This window comes from Falco rusticolus, chromosome 3 (genome assembly GCF_015220075.1).
Source record: "Falco rusticolus isolate bFalRus1 chromosome 3, bFalRus1.pri, whole genome shotgun sequence".
In the NCBI taxonomy this organism is placed as follows: domain Eukaryota; kingdom Metazoa; phylum Chordata; class Aves; order Falconiformes; family Falconidae; genus Falco; species Falco rusticolus.
In genome coordinates, this window is record NC_051189.1 from 82,907,477 (window position 1) to 82,932,303 (window position 24,827).

The following is a 24,827-nucleotide window of genomic DNA, read 5'->3' on the forward strand; positions in this document are numbered from 1 at the left end:
CCCTCAGCATTCTGTGACTGCCTAAAAGGTAATGCCTAATTACACAAGTCTGAAGCGATAACAATAAAACTTTGATGATTCATACAATTGGCTCTGAGTTTATCTATGCCAGTTGCCAAGCTCTTCTTTTCAGTCTTCTCTTTGATCAGAGAAAGTGACCTTGCTGTCCTTTTAATACCAACTGTAAAATGAGCTTGCAATTAGTTCTTTAAAGTTCAAGTGATTCTAATGAAATCTCTTATGACCAAAAATGCAAATTAATGCTTTAGCTCTACATCTTGATAGTTTAGGGAATTCGGATTTTTCTCTGTCCCAGATACACTAGAGTAGTGAAGGAAATATTAACAGGACCAAAAACATCGGGATAAACATACTAACATGTTGCCAAAACTAGCAAAATTTTTATGCCTATGTTAATTAGCAAAGATTATGAAACAAAAGTACAACAGGGTTTTAAAGCATTTGATGAAAAGAGCACAAAAACTTGCATTATTTCTACATAAGCGAAATTTATAAGCAGCTGTTCCTAAAAACATGCATATTTCAGCTCTTTCTTTCTCATTAAGTCAAACAACAGTTAGATAATAGAGCTGAAATACATTGGTACCAAAATCATTTTATCGCGTTTCCCAGCACATCAAGCTGTCAGTCTAAAAATTAGTTTCATTTCAAATTGAACTTGACAGGCAGTCCCTCGGTGAAAGAACATGTGTTAATTTAACTAAAACACATACCCTTTCTCTTTCAAAATGCCTCCTCCATCAAGTTTTTGCAATACTCTTTTTTCCTGCTTTTTCTGTCATCCCACAAATTCTTACTGTGGACACAGCAAACTTCTAACGTACTCTCGGGTGGTACACAAATGAAGATTTTCCCCCCTCCCTAAAGAAGCAGACATGAAATCTGGACTTAGGTGTTCCTGTCACTCACGAGCACAGCAGGTAATAAAGTATAAAAACAAACTGGGAGAGGGAACTTCTCCTACATTGGGTTGTTAAATGAGGACGAAAACACCCCCTGAGGAACCGACACTTAATAAGCACAGTGCCCTCTATACTTCATTGCCTATCCTCAGACAACATTCTTCATATCCATCTGTGCTGTTACCCTTTTGCAACTGAGGTCCACGAAGTGGCTCCTGGATCAAGTAACAACCACCAGAGTACGCAGTGAGGACACTCCATGTTTAGCTGCCATAAACCAAGGACACTGAAGAACAGCTGTCTTCCCATATCCAAGTGAAAAGAAACACTCAAAGAAATGCCAGCAAAATTCGCCTTGGAGACTTGGTATTGTTAATTCTGTTATCAGCCAGTGTTACCCCTTGTTCGCAGGCTCATCTTGCCTCAGGGAGAGGTGTCAGACACAACAATACGTAAAACTACTCAAGAATCTGATTATAAGGAAATTTCTTCCAACTATATGATATGGAGGCTGGCATTTTTTGAGGAAGATAGTCTCAAATACGTATAACCTATAAACACTGCTACTGTAAGTCTTTCTTTTTAAACCCTCCAAAGCTCTTGTTTGCAATGATATCGAGTCAGGTCAAACATGTTCTAGGTCAAACATGCTTCAGCTAAACATTCTTTTTTGGCTTGGGCTTTAAAAAAAAACCACAGTTATAAACTATCCAGTGGTCTGAAATTTCACCCCACAAAACAGAAAACTACACAAGTACTGCTATTACCTGTAGACACAGAAGCACAGAATGGTTTGAGTTGGAAGGGACCTCCAGAGACCATCCAGCCCAAGCCTCCTGCAATGAGCAGGGACATCTTCAACTAGATCAGGTTGCTCAGAGCCCCATCCAATCTGACCTTGAATGTTTCCAGGGCTGGGGCATCTACATCTTCTCTGGGTGGCAACCTGTTCCAGTGTTTCACCACCCTGTTCTTCCTTATATCTAGTCTGAATCTACCCTCTTTGAGCTTAAAACTGTAAAATCTTGTCCTGTCACTACAGGTCCTGTTAAAAAGTCTGTCCTCATCTTTGTTATAAGCTCCCTTTATATACTGAAAGGCTGCAATAAGGTCTCCTGGGAGCCTTCTCGTACCCATGCTGAGCAACCCCAACTCTCTCAGCCTTTCTTTGTAGAAGTGTGCAATCTCTCTGATCATCTGGCCCTCCTCTGGACCCACTCCAACAGGTCCATGTCCTTCTTATGCTGGGGGCCCCAGACCTGGATGCAGCATTCCAGGTGGTGTCTCACCAGAGCAGAGCCGAGGGGCAGATCCACCTCCCTGGACCTGCTGGCCACGCTCCTTGTGGTGCAGCCCCAGAGAGGGCTGGCCGCCTGGGCTGCGAGCGCACACTGTCAGCTCACGTGCAGCTCTTCACCCACCAGTTCCCCCAGGTCCTTCTCTGCAGGGCCGCTCTCAACCCATTCATTACCCAGTCTGTACTGATACTGGCAACTGCCCCGACCCTGGTGCAGGACCTTGAACCGGGCCATGTTATGTTTCGTGAGGTTCACCCTGGCCCACTTCTCCAGCCTGCCAAGCCTGCCGATCAACCTCAGCTCAGTCGTTGTGCACTCTTAGGAAGGAATTGCAAAAGCCTCTGGCAAAGCTGATCTTTTTAGCATACTTTGAGCATGTTGGACTGATTTTCATAAGCTCCTCAATGCACTCTTTCAGCACGTTTTATTGAGGAATCTCAAGTTCAGCAGTTAACGTTTACTGCATGCCAGGTAGTGAAGAACAAAACAATTCAGGATTTACAGATTAAAACCCAAAGTCCACATTCGGTTCATGAACTTCAGTAAGAACCGCCAGAGATCTCTACAGAGCACTGGCACAGTTAAACTTCAGATGAATTAAGTTTACTTCTTAATTAAGTTGTGGAACTGTGCACTGGATACAGCTTCTCAGTTGGCCCCGATGGAGCACACAGCAGCAACAGGACATGGGTAGCTCAGTGCAGGTATCGCTGCGCTAGGGAGCAAAGGTCCTTTGAAAGGGAGATATAGAGGGGAAAAAGAAGTGTTCACACCTCTGCTTACCCTATGAGTGTAACAGCCACCCAAGGGTCGCTGCAGGGCTCCTCAATAATACTTCATCTCCCCTGGCCTGAGTTGAAGCCAGCTTGCTGCCCTTAAAACATACTCCAGTCCCTGAAGAATTAATTCAATACCACTCAGAGCAGGAGACACTGCAGATACTCGGGATAAAATCTAAACTAGCCCCTGAAGCAAAGAACAATCGCCTGCAATTCCTCTTAGATGATCACAGACAGGTGGGAACACAATCCAACAGTATTTCACAACCAGTTTTTTTTCAGAGGCTGCTTATTTATGCTGCTTTTGTTTACTATGACTAGGTCATAAATTAACAGTTGTAGTTTCTAACTCACAGCTGGGCTCATATAAACAGAATTATTCACCTCTACAGAAACTTGTAGGGAGAAAAAGAAGTCTGCTTTGCCCTCCCACAAGGCTCTTAATTCTTTTATCCTCAAGAAGGTACCTCAAGCTGGAGTTAAGAGGGTTAGCAGTATAGTCTGTGTAAATCCAAAAGCACTACAAGCTGGTTCCTGGCTGGCCTGGAGAGTAAAAACAGAGCTCAAAAAACTGTTGCTTGTCAATAATCTCAGACAACAAATTCCTCCTAGCTGGTGGAAATGGGTAAAGGAGTTTAATCACATTCTGGCTGCAGCCTAGCCTTCAGTCATTTTATCTGCTAACCAGCACAAACCGTGTTAGCCCACGGCCAGGGCTGCAAGGTGAAGCTTGCAACAGAGGCAGAGCTACCACTACAGAGGAGAGATGTAACTGTTTTACTAGCTGCCTGACTCCACTGACAGCACACTGTGCCTACCTCCACCCTCCTTTCTCTTCCCACTACCATGCCAGAGACAGGAATCCAGTTAAGACAGTAAGTTACCACATGAATATTTCAGACAGTAACCAGACTGCCAGCTGTTCATAACTGTTTCAATGTGCGAGGCAAGGCAGAAACTACAGTGCAACTGAAGGAATCTTCATCAGTTTTTCATATTGCTGTGGTATTTGATCATAACAAAATACTCGACATACACACGAACCAGCCAGTTTGCTAGAAGACATCCAACAGCACTTTAGTGGTATCTTTGTAGCTCATCTGAGAAAAGCCACATAAGTATTTCCTTTTATTACCCTGCATTTTCACTGGATATTCCAGTCTTGTGTTATGGAAGAGGGTAAATAAAAGCATCCCACACCACCTCTCTACATGATTAACTTGACACTTCTATTAGATACTTCTTACTTCGTAGTACTATGGAATAATCTAAATTGGAAGGACTTGAAGTGATCAGTCCAGCCTCCTGCTCAAAGTGGGCAATCTTGCTGTGCCTTAACCTGTCAACTTTTAAGTATCTCCAAGGATGAGGATTCAAAACTTTCCATGCGCCTTTTCCAGTGGTTGACTACCAACATCAGTGTGGCTGTTTTTTTCCTCCTTACATCTAGACAGAATTTCCCTTGCTGTTGACTCTTACCCTTTCATTGTCATCTTCTGGGAAAAGTCCACCTCCATCTTCTCTAGATCTGCTCATTAAGGAGTTTAGTTACCAGATAATTTGGTGATCATGTTCCCTAAAAGGGCTTGCTTCTCCTTGCCTGTTTCAAATGCATTTTGAAAACACCAGTACAAGGCACCAGTTGCTTTGACTAACCTGTTTCACTGAAGTGGTAACATACCCTAGGCAGGCAAGAATGGGTTGACTTTTGCTTTCTTAAACTACTCTTTCATGTCATTTTACCACTGGTGTACCTGTGCCTAGCCTTGTCCCCTGCTATCCCAGCTCAATGAACCCTCTCCCCAGGTGGGCTCTAGCCCTGCCCTGCTGGCTCGCCTGCTTGGGTGATGGCAGCCACCCTGGGGACCACCTGTCCCTGATGGGGTGCTGTGGGGCTGCACATCCTCTCCAGCAGCAGCTCCTGCCACACTTGCTACTTCACTTGCAGTATCTTTCACTTGAATAGTGTATGGCTAACATAAAGGTGTCACCAGTATTTTTTGATTAAAGAAATTGTTGGATTCCCTGCAATGGCTTTAATTACCTTAGCTGGTTCCCAGTTTATGTCCAGTCCAAAAGATCTCTTGCTTTTGACAACATGCTATCCTTCTCCAGAAAGCTTTAAGAGAATAATCAATTTATCCCCCTGAAAACTTACCAACTGTTATGTTAAAAAAAAAAGTGAATTCCCACATGGATTAACAGAAATAAGGCTCACTTCTCTGTCATGCTTACTTTATGTTGCCACAGTAACTACCAGTTTTGCCTCTCCCTCCACTGGCCATGAACTCCTGGATTTGTTAAGACTGGGAGAGATTAAGAAAACCAAAATATTGTCAGTTCCCACTTCCTGCACACCCTTACAGGGCTGGGCTCTGAACTTGGGTGGCGCAGAGTCTGAAGTGAGCAGAGAGGACCTGTCTGAGGTCAGACCTACCTGCCCGCTTCGGGTCGGTTTGCACTTTGAGCTGGGTGGCTGTGACCTTGTTCTCAGAACACAGTACCACCCACAGCCCAAGCACCAACCCTCAGTGCTCACCAGCCTTACTGATACCCCCCTAGTTACATGCCCTACCAATGGTGAGGAACTCAGAAGGACATCACCAAACTCTGCAAAAATAAGTTTCAGGTTACAAGAGCCCCTGGGAAATACTTCGTTGAGAGCTACTAAATACAACGACACAAAAGGCTGCATGTTTTCAGGAGAATCTTCTTGCCTCTGGAAACGCTGATGTTGCTGTAGCTTAAAGAAATTTACTTTTTAACACAGCTGAAGAAGCGTCTCTGGTCCCAACTACTGTGTGGGTACGTGACAGACATCACTTCTGATTGTTTCAGGAGTGTCTATAATTACCAGCTGATGAATGCTACCACGGAAGTTGGGGGTTATGCTGCCAATACTACTTCCCCTAAATGTGACTCTTCCAGGACATTGTCTCCAAAACAACATCGCTTCCAAATGGCTTCAAGACGCCTAGCAGCAGATGGACAGCAGACTTGCATCCTACATGAAAATTATCACACCAGGACTGCAGGGGGCAGGGGAGGGGGAGAAGGGTACTCATTACTGAGTACAAAAAGTCATGAACATAAAGAACTACACACTGAATTAAAGCAACTCTACTCCGCATAAAGATATTTTTTATGGCATCTTCCCATACAGTGGTATTTCATCTCTTCCAACAGTTTACTTCAGGGAAGTAAAAGCAACTGACGGATGTACAGAACCAAATTAAACTTTTACATCAAAACCATTCATATCTTGACATCTATCCAAAGATTGACTAGTCTCACTGGAATTTATTTGCAGAGACTATGGTAGTTAGACTAACATATGGTACTTAAATTTTTCATCTGTATTTACCAGGTTGTTTTCTCAATTCTCAACTGGAAAAACACAGACATTTCTTCACAAAATCTCTGCCAAGGTTGCAGTAAAATTCTTTTTTCAGACAACTCTTACATTTTCTTCCTTTTCTGTATTTCAAAAACCAAAACATTTTTTAGGTGGGCTCCGCCCCCCCCCCCCCCCCCTCGCCCTTTTAGTCAAATTGGCTTTGGCAGATCATGAATCATCAACTAACACTGCAACTCTTATCTCCCTTCATCTTAAGAAAGAGGAAATCAAACTGAAAAATGTATGAATCGAGGCTCTTTTCTCTTTGGTTTTCATTCTTTATGGCAGCATTTGTATCTGCTAGGAAAGCTCAGTCTGTATTTATGCCCATGACTATAGTCTGAAGAAACCAGGAAAGAATGAATCACATTCAATTTATGCCATGTATTAAAGATAATGGATACAAATCTAAGGAAAGCCTAGGAGAGTTAAGGTGCTAACTCATACACTGCTGTGCCAAAACTGAACTCCTGGAAGCATTCCTTGGCAATCAAAAAACAAACAAAACAAACATATGTATGTCTTGAATTCCCTTCTTCCCCCTAATAATTCTCAGAATCAAGCCAGGAGAGATTTCCTGAGATACTGTAAACAATATCAGGGTCATGTCCAAGCAATTAGATTTACACTTTCTCTGGCCCTTTTTGCCTAGGGAATCTTGCAAGATTAAAGGTATTAATGGTATCATGTGCAACAGCAGTGAATCCAGAGAGTAAGACTGCATTTCAGTTGCACCCTGAATTTGCTATAGAGCCTACAGATCTGCTATAGACTAAACAGGCATAGGATACAGAGACCAGATCCGCATCTAAGGCTATGGAGGCATGCCTGTTGATACCAACTGAGAGTCTAGCCTACTTATGTTATGTACAACAGGGTTAAGAAAAGCAGCAAATTGTTAGAATAATTTAGAATTCAGTTTCAAAATGCCTATAGAAGGTGCTCTGATGCAGGCTTCCAATTTTTCAGGTCTCTAAAAATCATATTGCAAACATTTTGCAGACCACTGCAGCAGTGCTACGGGATTGTCTTCATAATCGGCTAATGCCGCCACCATCACAGAGAAGCCATATTCCCAAGTACTCCTCTTACTCAGTCTCAATACATAAAACTTTAATCAGATCACCATTCCTCCCAACACACATATGTCTCTATCAAAACAACAACTGATCTTAATGTAAGTCAGCCTACAATTAACCACACCGTGTTAGATTACATACCACCTTGCTGACTCTCAGCAGGCAGCAGCGAACATGTGGGGAAGGAGATGAGGATGGACCATGCAGAAGAGTGCTCCTGAGAGCACTCTGCAGAGATCTGCTGCTCAGAAACTTCCTAAGCCGGAGGCTATGTCCCTGTATTTAGTAGCCCTCAACAAACTATTTCCCATGAATTTTCCAGTGGCTTTTGTAATCCAAAACTTCTTGCAGAGTTCCTTGCAGAACTCCTTCTGGAGTTCCTCACCATTGGTAGGGCATTTAATTAAGCTAAACAGCTCTGTATCACCTGCAGACTTGAAGATTCCACTGTTTCCTTCCTTGTTAAGGTCACTGACAACAATCAGTGCTTTCACTGTTTGCCTATATGAAGTCATATGTCTACTGTTTCCATAAATATAACTGTTGCTCATTCATTCAAATCCTAGTGCGTAAATATTTGCCCAGAAGCTTCACCCAACACTGCCCTCTCTACCGAAACGTAAGATGGGCTATTGTCCTCATTTTGGCTGGGATAGAGTTAATTTTTTTCTTAGTAGCTGGTGCAGTGCTGTAGTTTTGATTTAGTATGAGAACAACACTGGCAACACACTGATGCTTTAGATTTTGCTATGTCATGCCTACCCTAAGTCAAGGGCTTGTCATGCTTCCCATGCTCTGCCAGTGAGGAGGGGCACAAGAAGCTGGGAGTGAGCAGAGCCAGGGCAGGTGACCTGAACTAGCCAAAGGGATGTTCCACACCACAGAACATCATGCTCAGTATATAAACCGAAAATTGTTTGCCGGGGCTGCCAATTGCTGCTTGGGGACTGGCTGGGCATCGGTCAGCAAGTGGTGAGCAATTGTATTGTGCATCAGTTGGGTTTTTCCTTTTGGGTTTTATTCCTTTCTCCCTCTCTCTCCTTTTCATTACAGTTGTTGTTATTATTACATTTTATTTAAATTATTAAACTGTTCTTATCTCAACCCATACATTTTACCTTTTTCCCAGTTTGCCTCCCCATCCTGCTGCAGGGGGGTAGCGAGCGAGCGGCTGCGTGGTACTTAATTGCCAGCTGGGGTTAAACCAGGACAGCTAAGGAATCCCATGGCAGTAAACACTCACTGAAATTATAGCGGACTAGAACTGTGAAAATTCAGTAACTCCAATGTTAGCAAACATTATTATAAAGGCTGTGAAAACCTGAGATGATTTCTGATATACTTTTCCTGTTAGATTCTTTGTACAGACACTTTGTCCAATTTGATATTCTTCTTTTTCACCGCATTTTGTAGTAACACAATTAAGTTCAAACAAACAAATGAATGCCACTTATCTCAAAGAAGCTATTTACTTGCCAGAGTTTCTCTCTTAAACACATACAAAGAAATTAACTTAGAAAAGGAAATATTAAAACAAGCAAATAAAGAGTTAATTTGTTTCAGCAATGTGCATCCAGAATTGGATTCAGCATATGAATCTATTACTTTATTCCTTTGTTTGCATATTTTGGTACGCCACCAAGTGAGTGTAACAGTGTTAGAAAACTTCAGCTCAGGATTTTCTAGAGAAAATGAGTGAGGTTCAAGGTAAAGTTACTCCAAAATAGAGGTTATATGTGTGGCTAAATATTCAATACAACTTACTTTCAAAACTGAATGATCAAGTGAAGAAAAAAAACCTTCAGTCTACTTGGTATGCGCAGAATTCCACAAAATGTAAACAAGTCCTCTCATTAAATAAACTGAGTTACCATGAGATATGGCAGAACACACTCTCAAGTATCAGAAACCGGAAATAAAGCATAGGAATAAATCAAATATCATAATGATGGAGGTTAACAGTGGAATCTTGCAAGAATCTCAGTAAAAGAGGTCTAAATAGCAAGAGGACAATGTATGCTAATGTTAGTGAATTATTCAGGGTATAAAACCCATGAAAGTATACAGTTACAAGGGATCTCAGAGGAACAATGGAACAATAAGGTAAAAGAGAAAGATGGCACCTTGATAAATGTAGAATATACACACTGGTAAAAACAATCCTAACTATATACATAATGATGGGCTCTAGAACAGTTTACAAAACTCAAAAACGGTGAAGTTACTGTGAAAAGATTTTTGTAATCAGCAGCTTAATACCCCAAAGGCAGTTAAAAAGACAACTGGAACACAGGAACAATTTAAAGAAAGAAACAAGCAGAAAAATAGAACCATGCCAGTGTGCAAGTCCATGGTATGCTTTTACCCTCTACATTACCACTACAATTCTGGTTATCACACCACCAAAAACAAATGAAAAGGTAAGAGAGAACTCAAGGAAAAATATACAGTAGAGAGAAGGTAAAACAAGTAAGTTATTCACTATTTCTTAGTATATGAGACTTGGAAATCACAGGAAAAAGTTACCAGGCAAGCAAAAAGAAAACACTTTCTGCAGCATACACCATACACTACTTCGACTGCAGTGCTACCTCCACAGGAAGACAATTATCAAGATGAGAAACATACATATGCTCAGAGAGGTTAGCGAAATAGAGGCTGGGTCCAATGGCAATGATGTATTATGATCAGAAAGTTCCTAAGCACTAATTTTGATTGCTAGATGCTGGGAGAGTTCATTGGCATCACTCTACACAGGCCCTTCTTGTACACTGCCCCGAGGCACCACGCTGTGGGGAGGGCTGCGCGGCAGGCCCAGCACAGCCATCCGTACTCTTTAAAGCAGTAGAGGAAGGAAGAGATTATAATGATGTTATAACTCCCCCTTTCCTTCATTGTATTAATAGTTCTTTATTGTTTCAGAAGACATGGCAACAGGCAGGGAGAAGTATGAACTATACAGTGTCTTAAAAAGCTGTTAGCTAATAAACCTTAGTAATTTTAAAAATATGCTGGAAAGGAAGACAAAAATCTGGTGCATGAACTGCGAGCAGCTGTCTTCCCTTTCCTCCTCCTGTTGGTGGGGAAGAACAGTGTGCATCAACTTAGTGAATTTCCTCTTCCCAGTAAAAGGTACTAAGACCTGAAAGAATTTTCAAAGCAGTAAAACAATCCCTCCCCGCCCCCCCCAAAAAAAAAATCTTCTAGCCTATTTGGTATGCACAGATTTCAAAAAAATGCCAACAAGCCCCTCATTAAACTGAACTATCATGGGATACAGCAGGAGACACTCTTGACAATAAGAAACTGGAATAGCCAGACAAAAATGACACATCACTGCTTTAAAACATATATGATTACTATAACATACCTACTTCTGTTAAGAACTACACAGCTCCTAAACACCATTTGTGTTTATTTCTCAGTCCGACACAGAAAATATGGAAGAGCCAATTCCCAACCATCAGACCGGCTAAGCTGTTAGTCAGCTCTGCATAGAAGGAAACCATACACAGAGGTTGAGGTCAATATTTGAACTCTTTTCAGAAAATAAGAGGTGACTTCAGGAAAATATAACAGGAAGAGGACAACTGGCAACCACTAACTAATACAGAAATAACTTCAAGGGTAAGACACAGCATGAAATAAAAACATGAAGACTGGGAAACAAGGTGTCATAAAGGGGGATGCTCCAAAGCATGGCAACACGAATAAAAAAAAAATTATCAGCAGGACTACAAGTTTTCTGTAACTTGTAACAAGAGACGAAGGAAAAAATGTAGTATTAACTCCAAAGCCATGTAGAGGTCATTGAAAACATCCCAATACAGGGAAAGAACCACAACAGCTACTGTTACCAGCCCGAATGCCTATGTTTGGAGAAAACGGCAGAACACAAAGCTCCACTCCTCAGAAGCTTTTGAGGTTCTGGCATTTTCTTTCCCCATTGTAAAATAGTATCTTTCAAACACACCAGCAGAAACAGAACTCTGTAATGTCTCAAAACAGGAAATTAATTCTACAGCAGTTTTCAAAACAATAAATAAGAATTTTAAATTTCATTTAGTCAAATGCCTTCTAAATAGCCTTATGTGGAAGAATCCATGGTAATGTTATTAGTGTCACTGTTGATATAAAACAGCATACACATAGCTATATACACTTTCCCCATAGAATCACAAGTTAGCATGATCCCAGAAATAAAAAAAGAATCACAGAAATGCGATTCAAAACCAGCTCCTCTTTGAACACATTCACAGCCCCAGGCTCACCATGTTATATGTATTCTAAGGAACGAGTCCCAGAGAAACTGAAACTCATCAGAACTAAGATTTGTGTGAACATTGCTAAAGTATTTTTTACTAATCGCCATTTATTTAACAGGATGACTGTGACCAAGATGCAATTATTGAAATGCTACAATTAAATCAGAAGACAGCAAGCCTACTGCAACAAACACTTTCGCATCAAGTAATGTGCTACAATGAACAGCTCTATCAACTGCTACAGCAGACTAAACAGAACGGTGATGATATGATAAATGTTTACAGTGTTGTCTTTAATTATCTCTTGTTTATCTCCTGCTTCTAGTACCAGTGTCCTGGGCACAGCTGAGTGCAATTTCCTTCTATCTGGCCCACTGACAGTTAACAAATGATAATTCTAAGTTTATTTTAATATTAAACTGCTTCAAAGTTCAGTGCCTGATGCAGCTGAGGCAGAAGAAACTTAAAGGAGAGGAAGGTGCTACTTAAAAAAACTAGATGCTCATCCTTGGCACACATGGTGTCAATCTCACACACCTCCTACTCATTTTCAGCTCATGGTGACTTCACTTCAAACATAGGGGGTTTTATTCTAAATAAACGAGTAGCATCTGGTCCTCTGGCAGCTTTTTCTAGTAGAAATTCATACCTTTAGCTTTAGAAATGCTCACAATGTTGCTGAACATTTGAATAATAGAGATTTGGGCTTTGCTGGCATAATGAAAAGGGTTTGATTTTACTTTTGAGTTTGGAAATTTTTGTGCTTTATAATGGCTATGTAATACCTGTTTCAATACTGTGTGTGCCTTCAAACCGGCATGGTAACCATGCATTCCAGTATTTCAGAAAGGCACCAAGGGAAAAGCACAAAGCAAAATGTCACCATTTAAGATATTAGCTTATGATATTTTACTGCTCCGTACAGTTGCAGAACACCACGCTAAGCTGTGCCACTCACGAGATACTACTTTGTATCCACTTTCCTCTTTGTGTATGACTAAGCTTTTCACACTTTCCTCATCACACAGAATACAAGACTTCCATTCTTCTAAAATCTTACTCTTACACCAGCTTGGCTGACAATTCAACTCAGCTTCCCAGCTAATTTCATAAGACAGCATATGTTTCCTGGGATGAAACCCAGCTCTTGCTGAGCTGGATGGTGTTATCTTCTACTCATTTGGGGGGTGGGGAGGGTGGGCGCAGAAATATCAGACCTTTTTTAGTTCTTTCACACATGCACACAGTATTTCAGGAATATGAAAAGAGCTATCTGTACCATTTCATAACTGGCACTTACAGTGAGGGATTTATCAACTTACTGCTTCAATCATCAGGAAATACTGGAAGCATGAAACAATCTTTCAGAAGACTCACATCTTCCTGTATGAGAATGCTTCATTCATAATCCTGTCTAGGTTTTTCTCCATTCCCTACATTCACAGATATTTTCACTTCTTAAATGGATATATTCACAGCCTCTTTCCTTGCCTTACAGTAGTTCTGCATTTAAGAATCACTATTATATATTCTGTTCTCTGTAATTCTAGTTACATCTATAACTGCATATGCGTTTGATATGGTTCAACGCAGGTCAGCAATTACTTTGCTGCTTCTCCAAGTAACTGGTCATATGCAGAAGATATTGTCCTGAAAAATCAAATTAAAATTGCCAGTACTGGGGGTGGTGTGTGTGTGTGTGTTATATAATTAAATTATGCATAAATAAACATCTACTAATAGTAAAAACTACACAAAAGATTAAGACACGAAGGTTAATAACAAGGTGGGAAAATGCATTGGAGGCAATATTACCTATATAAAAGATGACTACTGTGACACTGTTAAGCTATTCCCCTACCTGTGAAGTGAATTTAAGTCCAAAATAACAAAGACAAGAAGAAAAAAAAGGCAGCAAGCACAGAATCTTTTTGGAAATTAAAGATATTTTGAAGAAGGTAGGAAGCTATTCCCCTCATTGCACTATGCTCTGCATTCTGCTTAATAATATTACAAAATTATAGTTGTTAATTTTTTTCACAGGTCTTTTGCCAGCAGAACATCCTTTTAGCCTTTGGAATATTTAACCAAGTAAAGAAGAAGTTACAGTTACACGACACTGTAGTGTGACAGAGGGATAATGGCCAATACGTGCTGCAGTTTGCATCTTTCCCAGAAACTGCAAGCATGGTATTCACAGCCAGGTTGCTTTTTCATTGCACTTCCCCCAGACATTTCATCCTCTAAGGCCAACTACCTCCAAAGCTCCACATCCGAGTAATAAGAGCTCAAAGGCCAAAGACATGAATCAAATCCCTCAAGAATTGTATCAGTTATATCCATACATTTGACAGAGTTGTCAAGCATAAAATGGCAATATATGGTCTGTGAACATAATCTTTGCGTAAAGACACATCAGCTCACAGAGGTAACAGAATGAGGCCCCCAAAAGAGGGAAAAAAAGACACAGAGAAGTGATGGAAGAAATGTGAATTCTGTCAAAGAACATCTGGGTGCTTATGATAGACACTTTATCAGCTCCCTCCTACAGAGCTGCCTCCACTGGCACAATAGCCCAAGCGACCTTTGAAGCCAACGATCAGTCTCTCAGAAAGAGACTCAGCCAGTCCTTCAACCACCAAAGCTGCACATTCCCTTTCTAAAAAAACTTAAGCAGACAATGTTGCAGCCTACCTGTCCTGACCTGTCTCTTTCTTTTTACCTTAAAGATTCACCATGCCAAGTCAACAACTGCTTATTTTGCCAATACTTTGGGTTTATAGATGATGAACACAAATAAAGAGGTCTTTTTTCAGCTTTGTGTTGGTGAGCTACATAGAAGAAACACTGATGGGCTAGTCATACTGAGTACTTACGAAGTACAATGCTACCTGTTCATGCGGGTCTGGTTTTCCTGTTTAACAAGCTGTAAAGTTTTGGGTGGTGGGGTTTTTTTTGGGTTTTTTTTTTTTTTTTGCTTAGAACTTCCAAGATTTCCCTTTTTCAAACACCTGTTAGCCCTACAACAGACATTAGAACTAACTGAAACATTTTCATCCATGACAGAACTACCTCCTCCTACAGCACCTGCGTGCCAGCGAGCCAAACATCAGACATCATTTCCCAGGTGGCAGCTGTTCTGAAAGTTAAAGGATCAGGACTTGAACTCTACAGTTTCTGCCCTGGCTAAATAACCAGAACAACAATGTGAAACACAAGGAATAGAAATAGTTTCAAAGCACTTCCATATGTAGGGTGTAAACAAACATACAAACCTGCTCTAATGGCTTAGTAGTATAATCTACTTTATATTTTTGAAATTCTGTCAGAAGTTCAGACAACAAGGGTCATTAAAAGGCAAAAATTAAATACATTTCAGTGACAGCAGAACCTTCAGTGGCAAATGAAAAACAGAAATAATGCCTGTCACTTATTTCTTGTCAGTTGCAACAGAGCAAAGTGAGGGAAAGGAAAAACAAATTTACTCTTGAACTAAAGTATGTATCTGCAGCCTAAATTTTTGAGATTTCCACCACACTTCTAAAAGAAAAAAAGCAGGTGCGGCTTAACTAGCATACTCACACTTAACAAGTAACATGGAGGGAGATACCTGAAGGGTAACAAGGGCCTTCAACAACATCTCTCTCACCATGTAACTGAGTAAGTACTGAGACCAGCTCTTTGACATATGGACACTCATGTTTCATTAGCATCATTTTGCTTTTGAGTCACAACACTCTAAACTATCCTCTTAATATTTTTTTCTTTTGCCCAATGCTAAGGCCAATATCCACATCCTAGACTGAATTAAAATCCAGGCTGCATAATTTATTCTTTCCAGAGCTAACAGGGAAGTCAGACATAATGCCGGATTCACAATCTCCAGGTAAGTTTGAGGTACAAACCACAATTTACATACATATACCGAGAAACCACTCTACTACATTTATATTCAGTAATTAAGTCACTGTAATTACCCACTTTGTTTCAGAAATATAACAGAAGAGAACAAAAGTCTTTAGACATGAAAGCCTTTGCAGTTTACCCTGTAAAAGACAAAGTGAGCCAGATATCTGCTTTAAATATTTTTTTTTTAAATCCAGATGCTGATATGCGATTATAGTTTCTGCTTCTTGAGGTCCCTGAGTGACAATTAATGAAGCTCTTGTGCAAAACTGAGCAAGCAGCTCTCACATCAAATTATCTGTCTTTCAGGAGTATTTATTATGGCTAGAGTCAGATGCTGGCACAGGAGCGCACACGATACTGCACATCTCAGTTAAACATGCATTAATGGGCTTCTAATAAAACCCAGAACTATTTATTCCAAACATTTTCTGTGATAACATACAGCCCTGAAAAATGATGGTTTCTATTCATAAGCCTACTTCTAATTCTGTTTCACCTTCATCTAGCATCACAAAAAAACCCCACACTTTCTGGCAGCAATCAGTATGACTGCCTATCAATCAAAACTGCAACCATATCTAAAAACCGAATCAACACAAGTCTTAAGCAATTACAGAAACATAAAAAAACCAATAACAGATCAGACCAGAAGCTCATCCAGCTAGTATCCTATCTCCGACCAGGCTGATCACAACCAGTTGTCTTGAAGAACATGAGGGCTGAGGACCCCACCTTATAATCAAGTTTATTGTTGACATCTTGACCCCAGTGGCGCCACTCTCTTTTTTTAGTTCACCTAAACCAAATGGTGCAACCCCTCCCTCCCTTCACTGAGTCTTCTCCATATAATTATATCCAGCCATTCCTCTTAAGTAAAACTGTATTTATATCAGACATATAAAATTCTTTCCATTACCACTCAAAGCTGAGAACTGCTTTGTAGGAAAAGTTTAATTTGTGTAAAATCATCTTACCACACATTGTTTTAAGGGATCACAAATCACCATCATGACATGTCAGCCTACCATTTCATGAAATGGTAGGTTGTCATTACAGTTTTATTTTAGGAAACAGAACTGAATAAAATACTTTGCAGAGTAAATTACAGTAACTGGATTGCAAGTTGCTGAACAACAGAGACAAACGTCAAAGAAGATATACCTGGTGAATCACCTTTACAACAGCACAGCTGGCTACTTCAGGGGTGTCTACCTGTATCAGCTTTGTTTACGTTAAGACTAGAAACACTGACCCACTGTCTTCTTCTACAAGCAGGCTGCAAAACCAATGCCAGCTGTCTCCAAATCACAAACACTTCTATGAATTCCAGCTGAAAGCTTACTTGCAGAGCAGCTGCTCAAATTTGTGCCATCGTGAGGAGGAAATGCTCTTGGAGCACCAAGTTCCCCTCAAAGCACCCAGGGAACTCGAGAAAGCTCAAAATCTTCTGCCTCAATTTACTGCCAATTCCACTAATCTGTCCTCAACTGCAATGAGATTAAAATAATCACTCAATTATCCTGGCCTCCCTCTTCACACACTGACACACAAATTACTCTTCCCTGTTTTATTATTTTCTCTCACCTCATTCTCAGCTTCCCCTATCACCTGATACAAACTGCCTGAAGGGCTGTTTGCTTCTTTTGACTTTGAGATGCAATAGGGACTAGAGATTGCATCATATCAGTGATACTACCTTAAAATGGCAAAGACTAAAACCGTGAAAGTTAAAAACACAGATGCCTCTGCTTAGCAAAGGAACATAAAATACCAGCTAGCAAAACCCAAAAAGTACATATATATTGGTGTCAGAAAAAGCAAACAGAATGCTAGTGGCCTCTTCTCCCCCCTCCTCATAAACCTCCCTCTGCAGGCATCAGAAATCCAAGTGGTTTAGAAGGGCACTGTGAATCACAGGAGCAGACAGGAACTCCAGGGGACTGCACCTTCCAGCACAAAAGCAGCTGACATGCTGCAAACAAAATTTAATTCTGACAAACAACAACTTTATATACTATGGCCTGTGGAGTTTGTTTATTCTGTTATGGCTAAATAACTTTTTGCTCACATCTAAAGCTTGTACAGCGACCGGAGCTATACCACAAGTATTCCCACAGGAGCCTACAAAAGGCACACTAAACCCTTTTCCTCACAGACACAAAGGTTTCCCAGTTCTACCAGGAAAACAACTTCTCCCAGCCTTGTAAACCATCTTACAGTTTTGTTTTATAATTCATTCTAGTTCCCATCTATGTTCCTTATGTCCCTCCTGCCTCTTTCTCAAGAAAAAGAGGCTCAGGGAAGAACTTACAGCTACCTGAAAGAAGGTTGTACTGAGGTAGGGGTCAGTCTTCTCCCAAGAAAAAGAACAAGAGGAAATGGCCTCAGATTGTGCCAGGGGGGATTTAGATTGGATATCAGGAAAAATTTCTTCATCAAAAGGGTTGTTAAGCATTGGAGCATGCCACCCAGGGAAGTGACTGAGTTGCCATCCCTGGAGGTATCTAAAAAGATGGGTAGATGTGGCACTTAGGGGCATGGTTTAGTGGTACACTTGGCAGTGTTTGTTTTACGGCTGGCCTTGATGATCTTAAAGGTCTTTTCCAATCTAAATGATTCTATGATTCTAAGAGGATTAAATCAAAGAAACAAAAAGTTCAGATCAATGCTTTTTGTATTAATATACAGGCTTGTGAATAACTGTATGCTCAAGTGCCTAATACAGACTGACAACGTATCCTCTACAAGAAAGCCAAAGTGAGAGGCAGTCTCTAAGTGCATATTTTGACAATAAACTGATCAGGTGGCCGAGGCAATGGATTTTAAGAGGTGCAATATCTAACTATTTCCCAGTTAATAAGGTAGCTCTAGAGGTCATTAAACTTTCTTCTCTGACTTTAAAGCATAAAAATTGCTCATGGACCTGCTTTACAACATTAATATACAGTGCCTACTTGTTAGCATCTTAAGATCAGGCCTCCCGATCGTTCTGCTGGCCAGGCTTTGTTTTGCATCGCGGATTGGTTTCAGGGCACCTGACCTGGATTCCCTCAGATGACGCTGAACTGAACATGCAGTTCAAGGCGACACCTAACACATGCCAGCTAGGACTGGTCCTTCAGTCCAGAACACCACATTAAGTAATCTCCAAAACACATGCCCTGTGAACATGAAGTCCTCAGCACCAACTGTTTCCCCCTGCAGATCTGCTTCCACTGTGCCACAGCACTGGCTAAAGCAGACACAGCCACAAACACCAGGTTAAATTTTAACCTCTCCCTACGCTACTTGAGTGAGAGGGGAAAATTTGATAAAGCAGATAGCTATATTTTAACAGAGGTTTAGATTGGTGAGCAGGCATAAGAAGTCTTCTCATTTGGATCCTAGGATTCCCTTGCCAGGAGGTTGGCATGCCAAGGAAATGTAAGAATAAGAAGGTATATAACACCGTACTGGGCCTGGCTGAGATGGAGTTAATTTTCCTCATAGTGCTGTGCTTTGTACTGGTAGCTAGAAAGGCGCTGGTAACACACCAGTGTAATGGCTACTGCTGAGCAGTGCTCACACAGCACCCAGGGCTGTCTCTCCAACATTACCCCACCTCATCAGTAGGCTGGGGGTGGACAAGGTCTCGGGAGGGGACACAGCCAGGACAGCTGACCCAAAGTGACCAAAGGGGTATTCCATACCATATGACATCTGCTCAGCAATAGAAGCTAAGGGAAAGGAGAAGAGAGGGCATTCATTATTAAGGCGTTTTGTCTTCCAGAGCAACCGCTACACGTACTGAAGCCCTGCTTCTTGGGAAGTTACTAGACATCACCTGCTGATGGGAAATAGAGACTAAATCTTTTGTTTTCCTTTGCTTCTGCATGTAGCTTTTGCTACTGCTTTATTAAACTGCCTTTATCTTGACCCAGAAGTTTTTTCCATCTTATTCTCTCCCTCCTGTCCTGCTGAGGAGTAGAGTGATATAGCGGCTTGGTGGGCAACTGGCAAAGAGCCAAGGTCAACCCACCACGAACCCACCTCAAATAAAAGGATGTATTCCCAGGCAAAGTTGAAATTAACCACAAGACAAGATTCGTTCCTTTGGACAAAACTTGACTCCAGTACAGACTCTGTTCCTGCTTATGTGCCGCTGAACAGAAATACAAGATGACTGACTTTGTTAATAAAGAAATGCGTAAAGTTCAATTTTCCTACCTTTCACTTGAACATATTAATTAAAATTACTTTTGCCTTCTCGTAAGTATCTCCTATTCAAGTTGTGATTTAATAAACACACTTGTTCTTATTTATGCAGACATTTTCACAATGCTTATCTATTACTATTGTTTTGCACATAAAATAAACATCATATAAGCCAGTCTGCTTGCCAAAGCACAAGAATGGCTCTGGGTTTTTTTTGCCTTGAGCAAATAGCAAGAACATGCAGCAAGCTAGTACATAAAGATTTGAGGTAAATGTCTTGGTTACAAAGAAAAACAACTAGCCAAGGAAAGCAGCACAAACCCAGTTGGCTTTTGTATGAACAGAAATACAGCAACAGTCCACTGAACCTCCCTGCTTTCATTTCTACATAGCAGTTACCTGATAAATCTAGTTAAACCTGCTAAGTAACTGCTGTCTTTGTATCCTCCACCACTGAAACCGCTAGATTCCCACCTAAAAAAAAAGCAGATAATATTAACTGCATTTATTTTTACTTGTCTTTTAAAAAGCACCATGTTGTCAAATATGTCACAGAGAAAGGAATATGGACCAACGGGTAGAAGGAATCACCCAGCACACAGCAAGACCACCTCATACACAGACTGACAACCTAATGTTTGCATCCAAATGTGTCTAGCCTCTATTCTTCTGCAGATTCTGAAATGTTTCGAGATCTTAGGAAGGCTGATGTTTTACTTTAACCGTACTGTTTTTCTTTAACCTTCTCTTACCTAACAGGACCATTTAGAGGAGGGTCAGCAAGCTAAAAACTGCCATATTCCCCAGTTCTCTTGAAGGAGCATGTAACTTGCTACTGCTTTAAATCAGTTTTATGATACAAAACCAACCGTATCTTTGCTTTGTTATCCACAAGGCAAAACAAACATGATAAGGTTCAAGGTCATGGAAATTCGCCGTAGCACATGCATCAAATCAAAGAACTCACCTGCTGGTTTCCCAGTCTTGGTCATCCTTATCTTTTTCTTCTTTGGCATCAGAATTGTGTGGGTGTTTCTGCACAATCCGCATCCCACCAGCTTTCACTGGAATGGAAATAAGAGACATGACAAATCTCAGTCAAATCAGCATAAGTAAAGAACTTCTTAAGGATGAGGGGCCCGTTCCCTCCCCCTCCTCCCCCTCAATATTTTGCATAGTAGTTTAATAGTAATCACAGTTTGAAAAAAGGGCCCAAAGTGTTTAAAAGTGGCAACTCTGAGGAACAGCTACTTCAGGATTGCATCTGCCATTCTCTTTCACATCATGCCATCTTTGCTCATCATGAGAAGCTGCAGCTTTTTACCACCTGCTTCCAATACCATTTTAGAAAACTCAACTCTGTTTTAACTTTCCCCCCACCCCTACTAACTTGCAGCCATCAGAAGAAGAAAGGGAGGCGATGGCTTGCATAACACTACACAAAAAGCCACAAACATGAATGTTAAATACTCCCACAAAACAGGAAGGGCTGAAGAACCTTTCCTGTCATTTCAACTTAAAAACTACAGCTATAATAATAAGATTTATACAAAATAGTTCTTCACAAACAGTATAACAAAAAGCAATGTTTAGGAGGACTGTAAACTTGCATTTAGAATAGAGCTTTTTGTTTTGCAAACCATAAGCATTTACTACATTTCAAATACTTGTCCTTATATTTCAAATTTACCATAAGCAGGTATTTCCATCTACCACATTTCAAATACTTGATTTAGTTTTAGAAATGACACAAATGTGAAAGCATCCCTTTGAAACACAAAACAAGAAGTGAAAGCTAATCCACTTACTTTCATCATTTATCCCCATCAAAGCAAAATATAAAATAGGAACTAAGCCAGGCCTAACACTGCAGCTACTAAGCAGAGCAACAGGCAGGCTGCTTTTGATCTACTTTCTGTTTTAATGTTGTACCGTTTGGTTTTGTTTTGCTTTTTTTTTTTTCTTTTTGCTTCAACTGCTATACATGCTTACAGGACAGCACAGGCTAAGAGGATGCATCTCATTAGCTAATTGGATGGGTTACATTGTCATCAGCAACCACATCAGAAAACCATTATAGCAGTCAGCAGTCAATAAAACCACCTACAGACGCGTTGGTTTGTGTTTCACGTTGCAGCAACACAATGAGGCTGTGGGCAGCCTTGGCAGAGATGTCACAGCCGGAGCGAGCAGGATGCCAGGGCGGCACAGGGAAGGAGCAGAAAAAGCAGCTTGTCAGCATGGCTGGGGGAAGCTGCACTTCTGACAGCCCTCCCGTGTCCAGTCACCGAGGGCAAGAGGTGCCCCACAGCACCTCACTGCTAATCCCTGAAACCTAGAAACAGGTTTAGTTCTCTGCTCTTAACCAGGACAGCAACAGAATGGACAACCCTGTGCATAAATTTTACAGCCTGAATGAAAGGAAGCAGTAAAGAGAAAGTGGCTGCCCTAGCAGGCAGTGCCAGCTCTTTGGCCCTGCGATCTTTTAAACAGATTTTAAGCTTTGTGTGGTATTTGAAAGATAAACTTCTGAGTCAATAAAGACAGACAATCAACGGACAAAATCAAAGAATTATCTTTTCAAACCCATCAAAACTATGTCCCCATATCAGGTATTTAAAAAAGCCAAACAAAACACTAACCATTTTGTGTTCTTTCTCCAGCATAAAACTTACAATACTTGAGCTGATGAGAAATTATTCACACGGGACAAGAAAAGATAGAAGGGTTAGGCAATAAAGAAAAGTAGTTTTAAAAATGAAACAAAAATTGAAATTCTTATTCATTTTCTTGATGCAAACGCCTTAGAGATGCAAGCTTGTTTGCAAAAGCAAACAACACTCTTGAATTTTGTGTTCTCCTAACACCTCAAAGTGATTGGTATGTTTTATTTACATTAAATTTATAAATTTAACATCATTGCACGATCAGTTCTTACTGGTTCCCATTCAAATTACTTTTTGTTGCTGTCTCCACAGCAATCTGCCAAGTTACAAATAGCACTTCTGCACAGTATGTGCACGCTTCCACGTTCTTCAACCATCTAATAAAAACCTAAAGAAAACAATACCCAAAGATTTAGTGCAATTTTAGGTGGTCTAAAATCTCTCTCCTCTTTGTATATCATGAGGCCACCAGCCACTTGTTTTCTCTTTATCACTGGCAAAGATACACAGCTAACACATTCAGATTTGTCTCCAGGGAGAATTAACAGGGATTAAAAAGCAAAACCCAAGATAATTAAAAGGTATTAAATGCAGTAACTTAGTAATTTTTATAATCTGATTTTTTGCACTAATATCAACAGGCATAGCACAGACAGTTAAAAGTACATTGGTGCACAAAAGCCTTCAGTAATTCAGGGTTACTGTGCAGATCTGGGAAACGAAAAGAACAATTCAGCGAACAACTGCAGTGATAACATATTTCTGAGACCAAACATTAAATAATTAGATCAGCATCCTGTATATATAGGTGGTGTACATCTCTGCCACCCATGACACAGCATGATCATACCCAATCTAGTTTCACAAGATTTAGCTTAAGAAGAGTAACACCCTTGTGACATAATTCACCTTCCTTTTCAAAAGGTTTCAATCAAGCTCCACAACCTGAGGGTTAGCGAGAAGAAATGGTGATTACATCCATCAAGCTATAGAAAAAAATCCATTTGTGAGATTTTCTTGGGACTTAACAAGGATTCATCTGTTTCTTACTTGCCTAGCATTCAATACGTAATTTGACAGATGCTTACCACTGTGATTTTGTCATTTAAAAGTCATTCTTAAAAGACTAAGGGCTCAGATTTCCTTATAGTAAATCCTGCACAGAGCAGAGAGTGGATTTAAGTAACTGATAAACCACCTTTCAGAAAACTGCAAGAAACCAGTGCCCAGAAGAGGACTGTGTCAACGACTCCATGCCGGGACTAGGAAGGAAGCGGTCCCCATGCCCAAGAGGGAGCTCCGGCTGCAGCTGCTCTGTAGAGGCCAGGGGGGACCTGTGCTAAGGCAGGAAGGGACTGGGAGACTGGGAACGGCTCCCTTGATGGTGATGGCCAACAGGCCACTAGCTTCTGAAGCATGAAATAAAGATGGGATCACCTGCCAGCATGCTCCAAGAGCAACAGCACAAGTCTGTTTGCGCCACTGCCAGGTAAGAGTCAAGTTTGGGATTTTAATTATTATCCATCATGTTTTACTCTCAAGAGGCAGACAGGACTGTCTTGTTTGCCCTGTGAACACCAGCCTGTGTTCTTCTTAGGGGTACGACTGACCACTCCTTCTGGAGATGCATTAAACAACTGTGTTAATTACTACTCAAGATGACCTGGAGTCGGGAAACGTTCTCAGTCTATTTACCTACCCTCCCGCCGGCTCTGCCATGCTTCTTTCAGATTCCTCCCAGTTTCTGAGACTGAGTTCTGAAGCAAACCCCACCGTGTTGCAGCAAGCACCCAGTACCTAGCAAAGCACCACAGCTCAGCAACGCCAGCTCACTCAGGTTGCAGACCCGAGGCAATGCTTCCTGGGAAACCTTCCATCTCAACCCAAATTGCCTGCTGGTCACAGCAACGGGACAGGAACTTTTAGAAACCCAAAGTATGATCAACAGCTTTAGCAGCTTCCCATTTTCCTCGAGTATGGTATTAAGAAATACGTTTTATGTTAATATTTATGTACCATATAGTAACAGGTTCCATTATATCGGTAAGACATATGAAAAGCCAGGACCAAGGGAAACACAAAACAAGCTGTTCTGCAAACTTAAAGCAGCAACAGTGTCTGACAAAAGAACAGAGGTAAGAGTTATTGTATACCTCCATTTCGCACAAATCTTGGCTCAGAGCTGTTATTTTTATAATGCAGGAAAAGCATGTGGCTATTTTCATGAACCTACTGCAAAGCTTCATAAACAAACTATTAACACAATCACCTTGCTTTATTCCTCCATGGTATCTACTAGAAGAAACAAAAAAGCATA

At 40.8% G+C, this 24,827-nt stretch overlaps 1 protein-coding gene across 1 annotated transcript in view; it reads right to left on the minus strand.

Annotated features, from left to right (window-relative positions):
* Positions 1 to 24,827, minus strand: part of LOC119144712 (death associated protein) — a 56,735-nt gene that overhangs the window by 29,026 nt on the left and 2,882 nt on the right. The window contains exon 2 of the mRNA XM_037380403.1: positions 20,812 to 20,908. Coding sequence (XP_037236300.1) covers positions 20,812 to 20,908 — 97 coding nt within the window. The remainder of the gene's footprint in view (positions 1 to 20,811; positions 20,909 to 24,827) is intronic.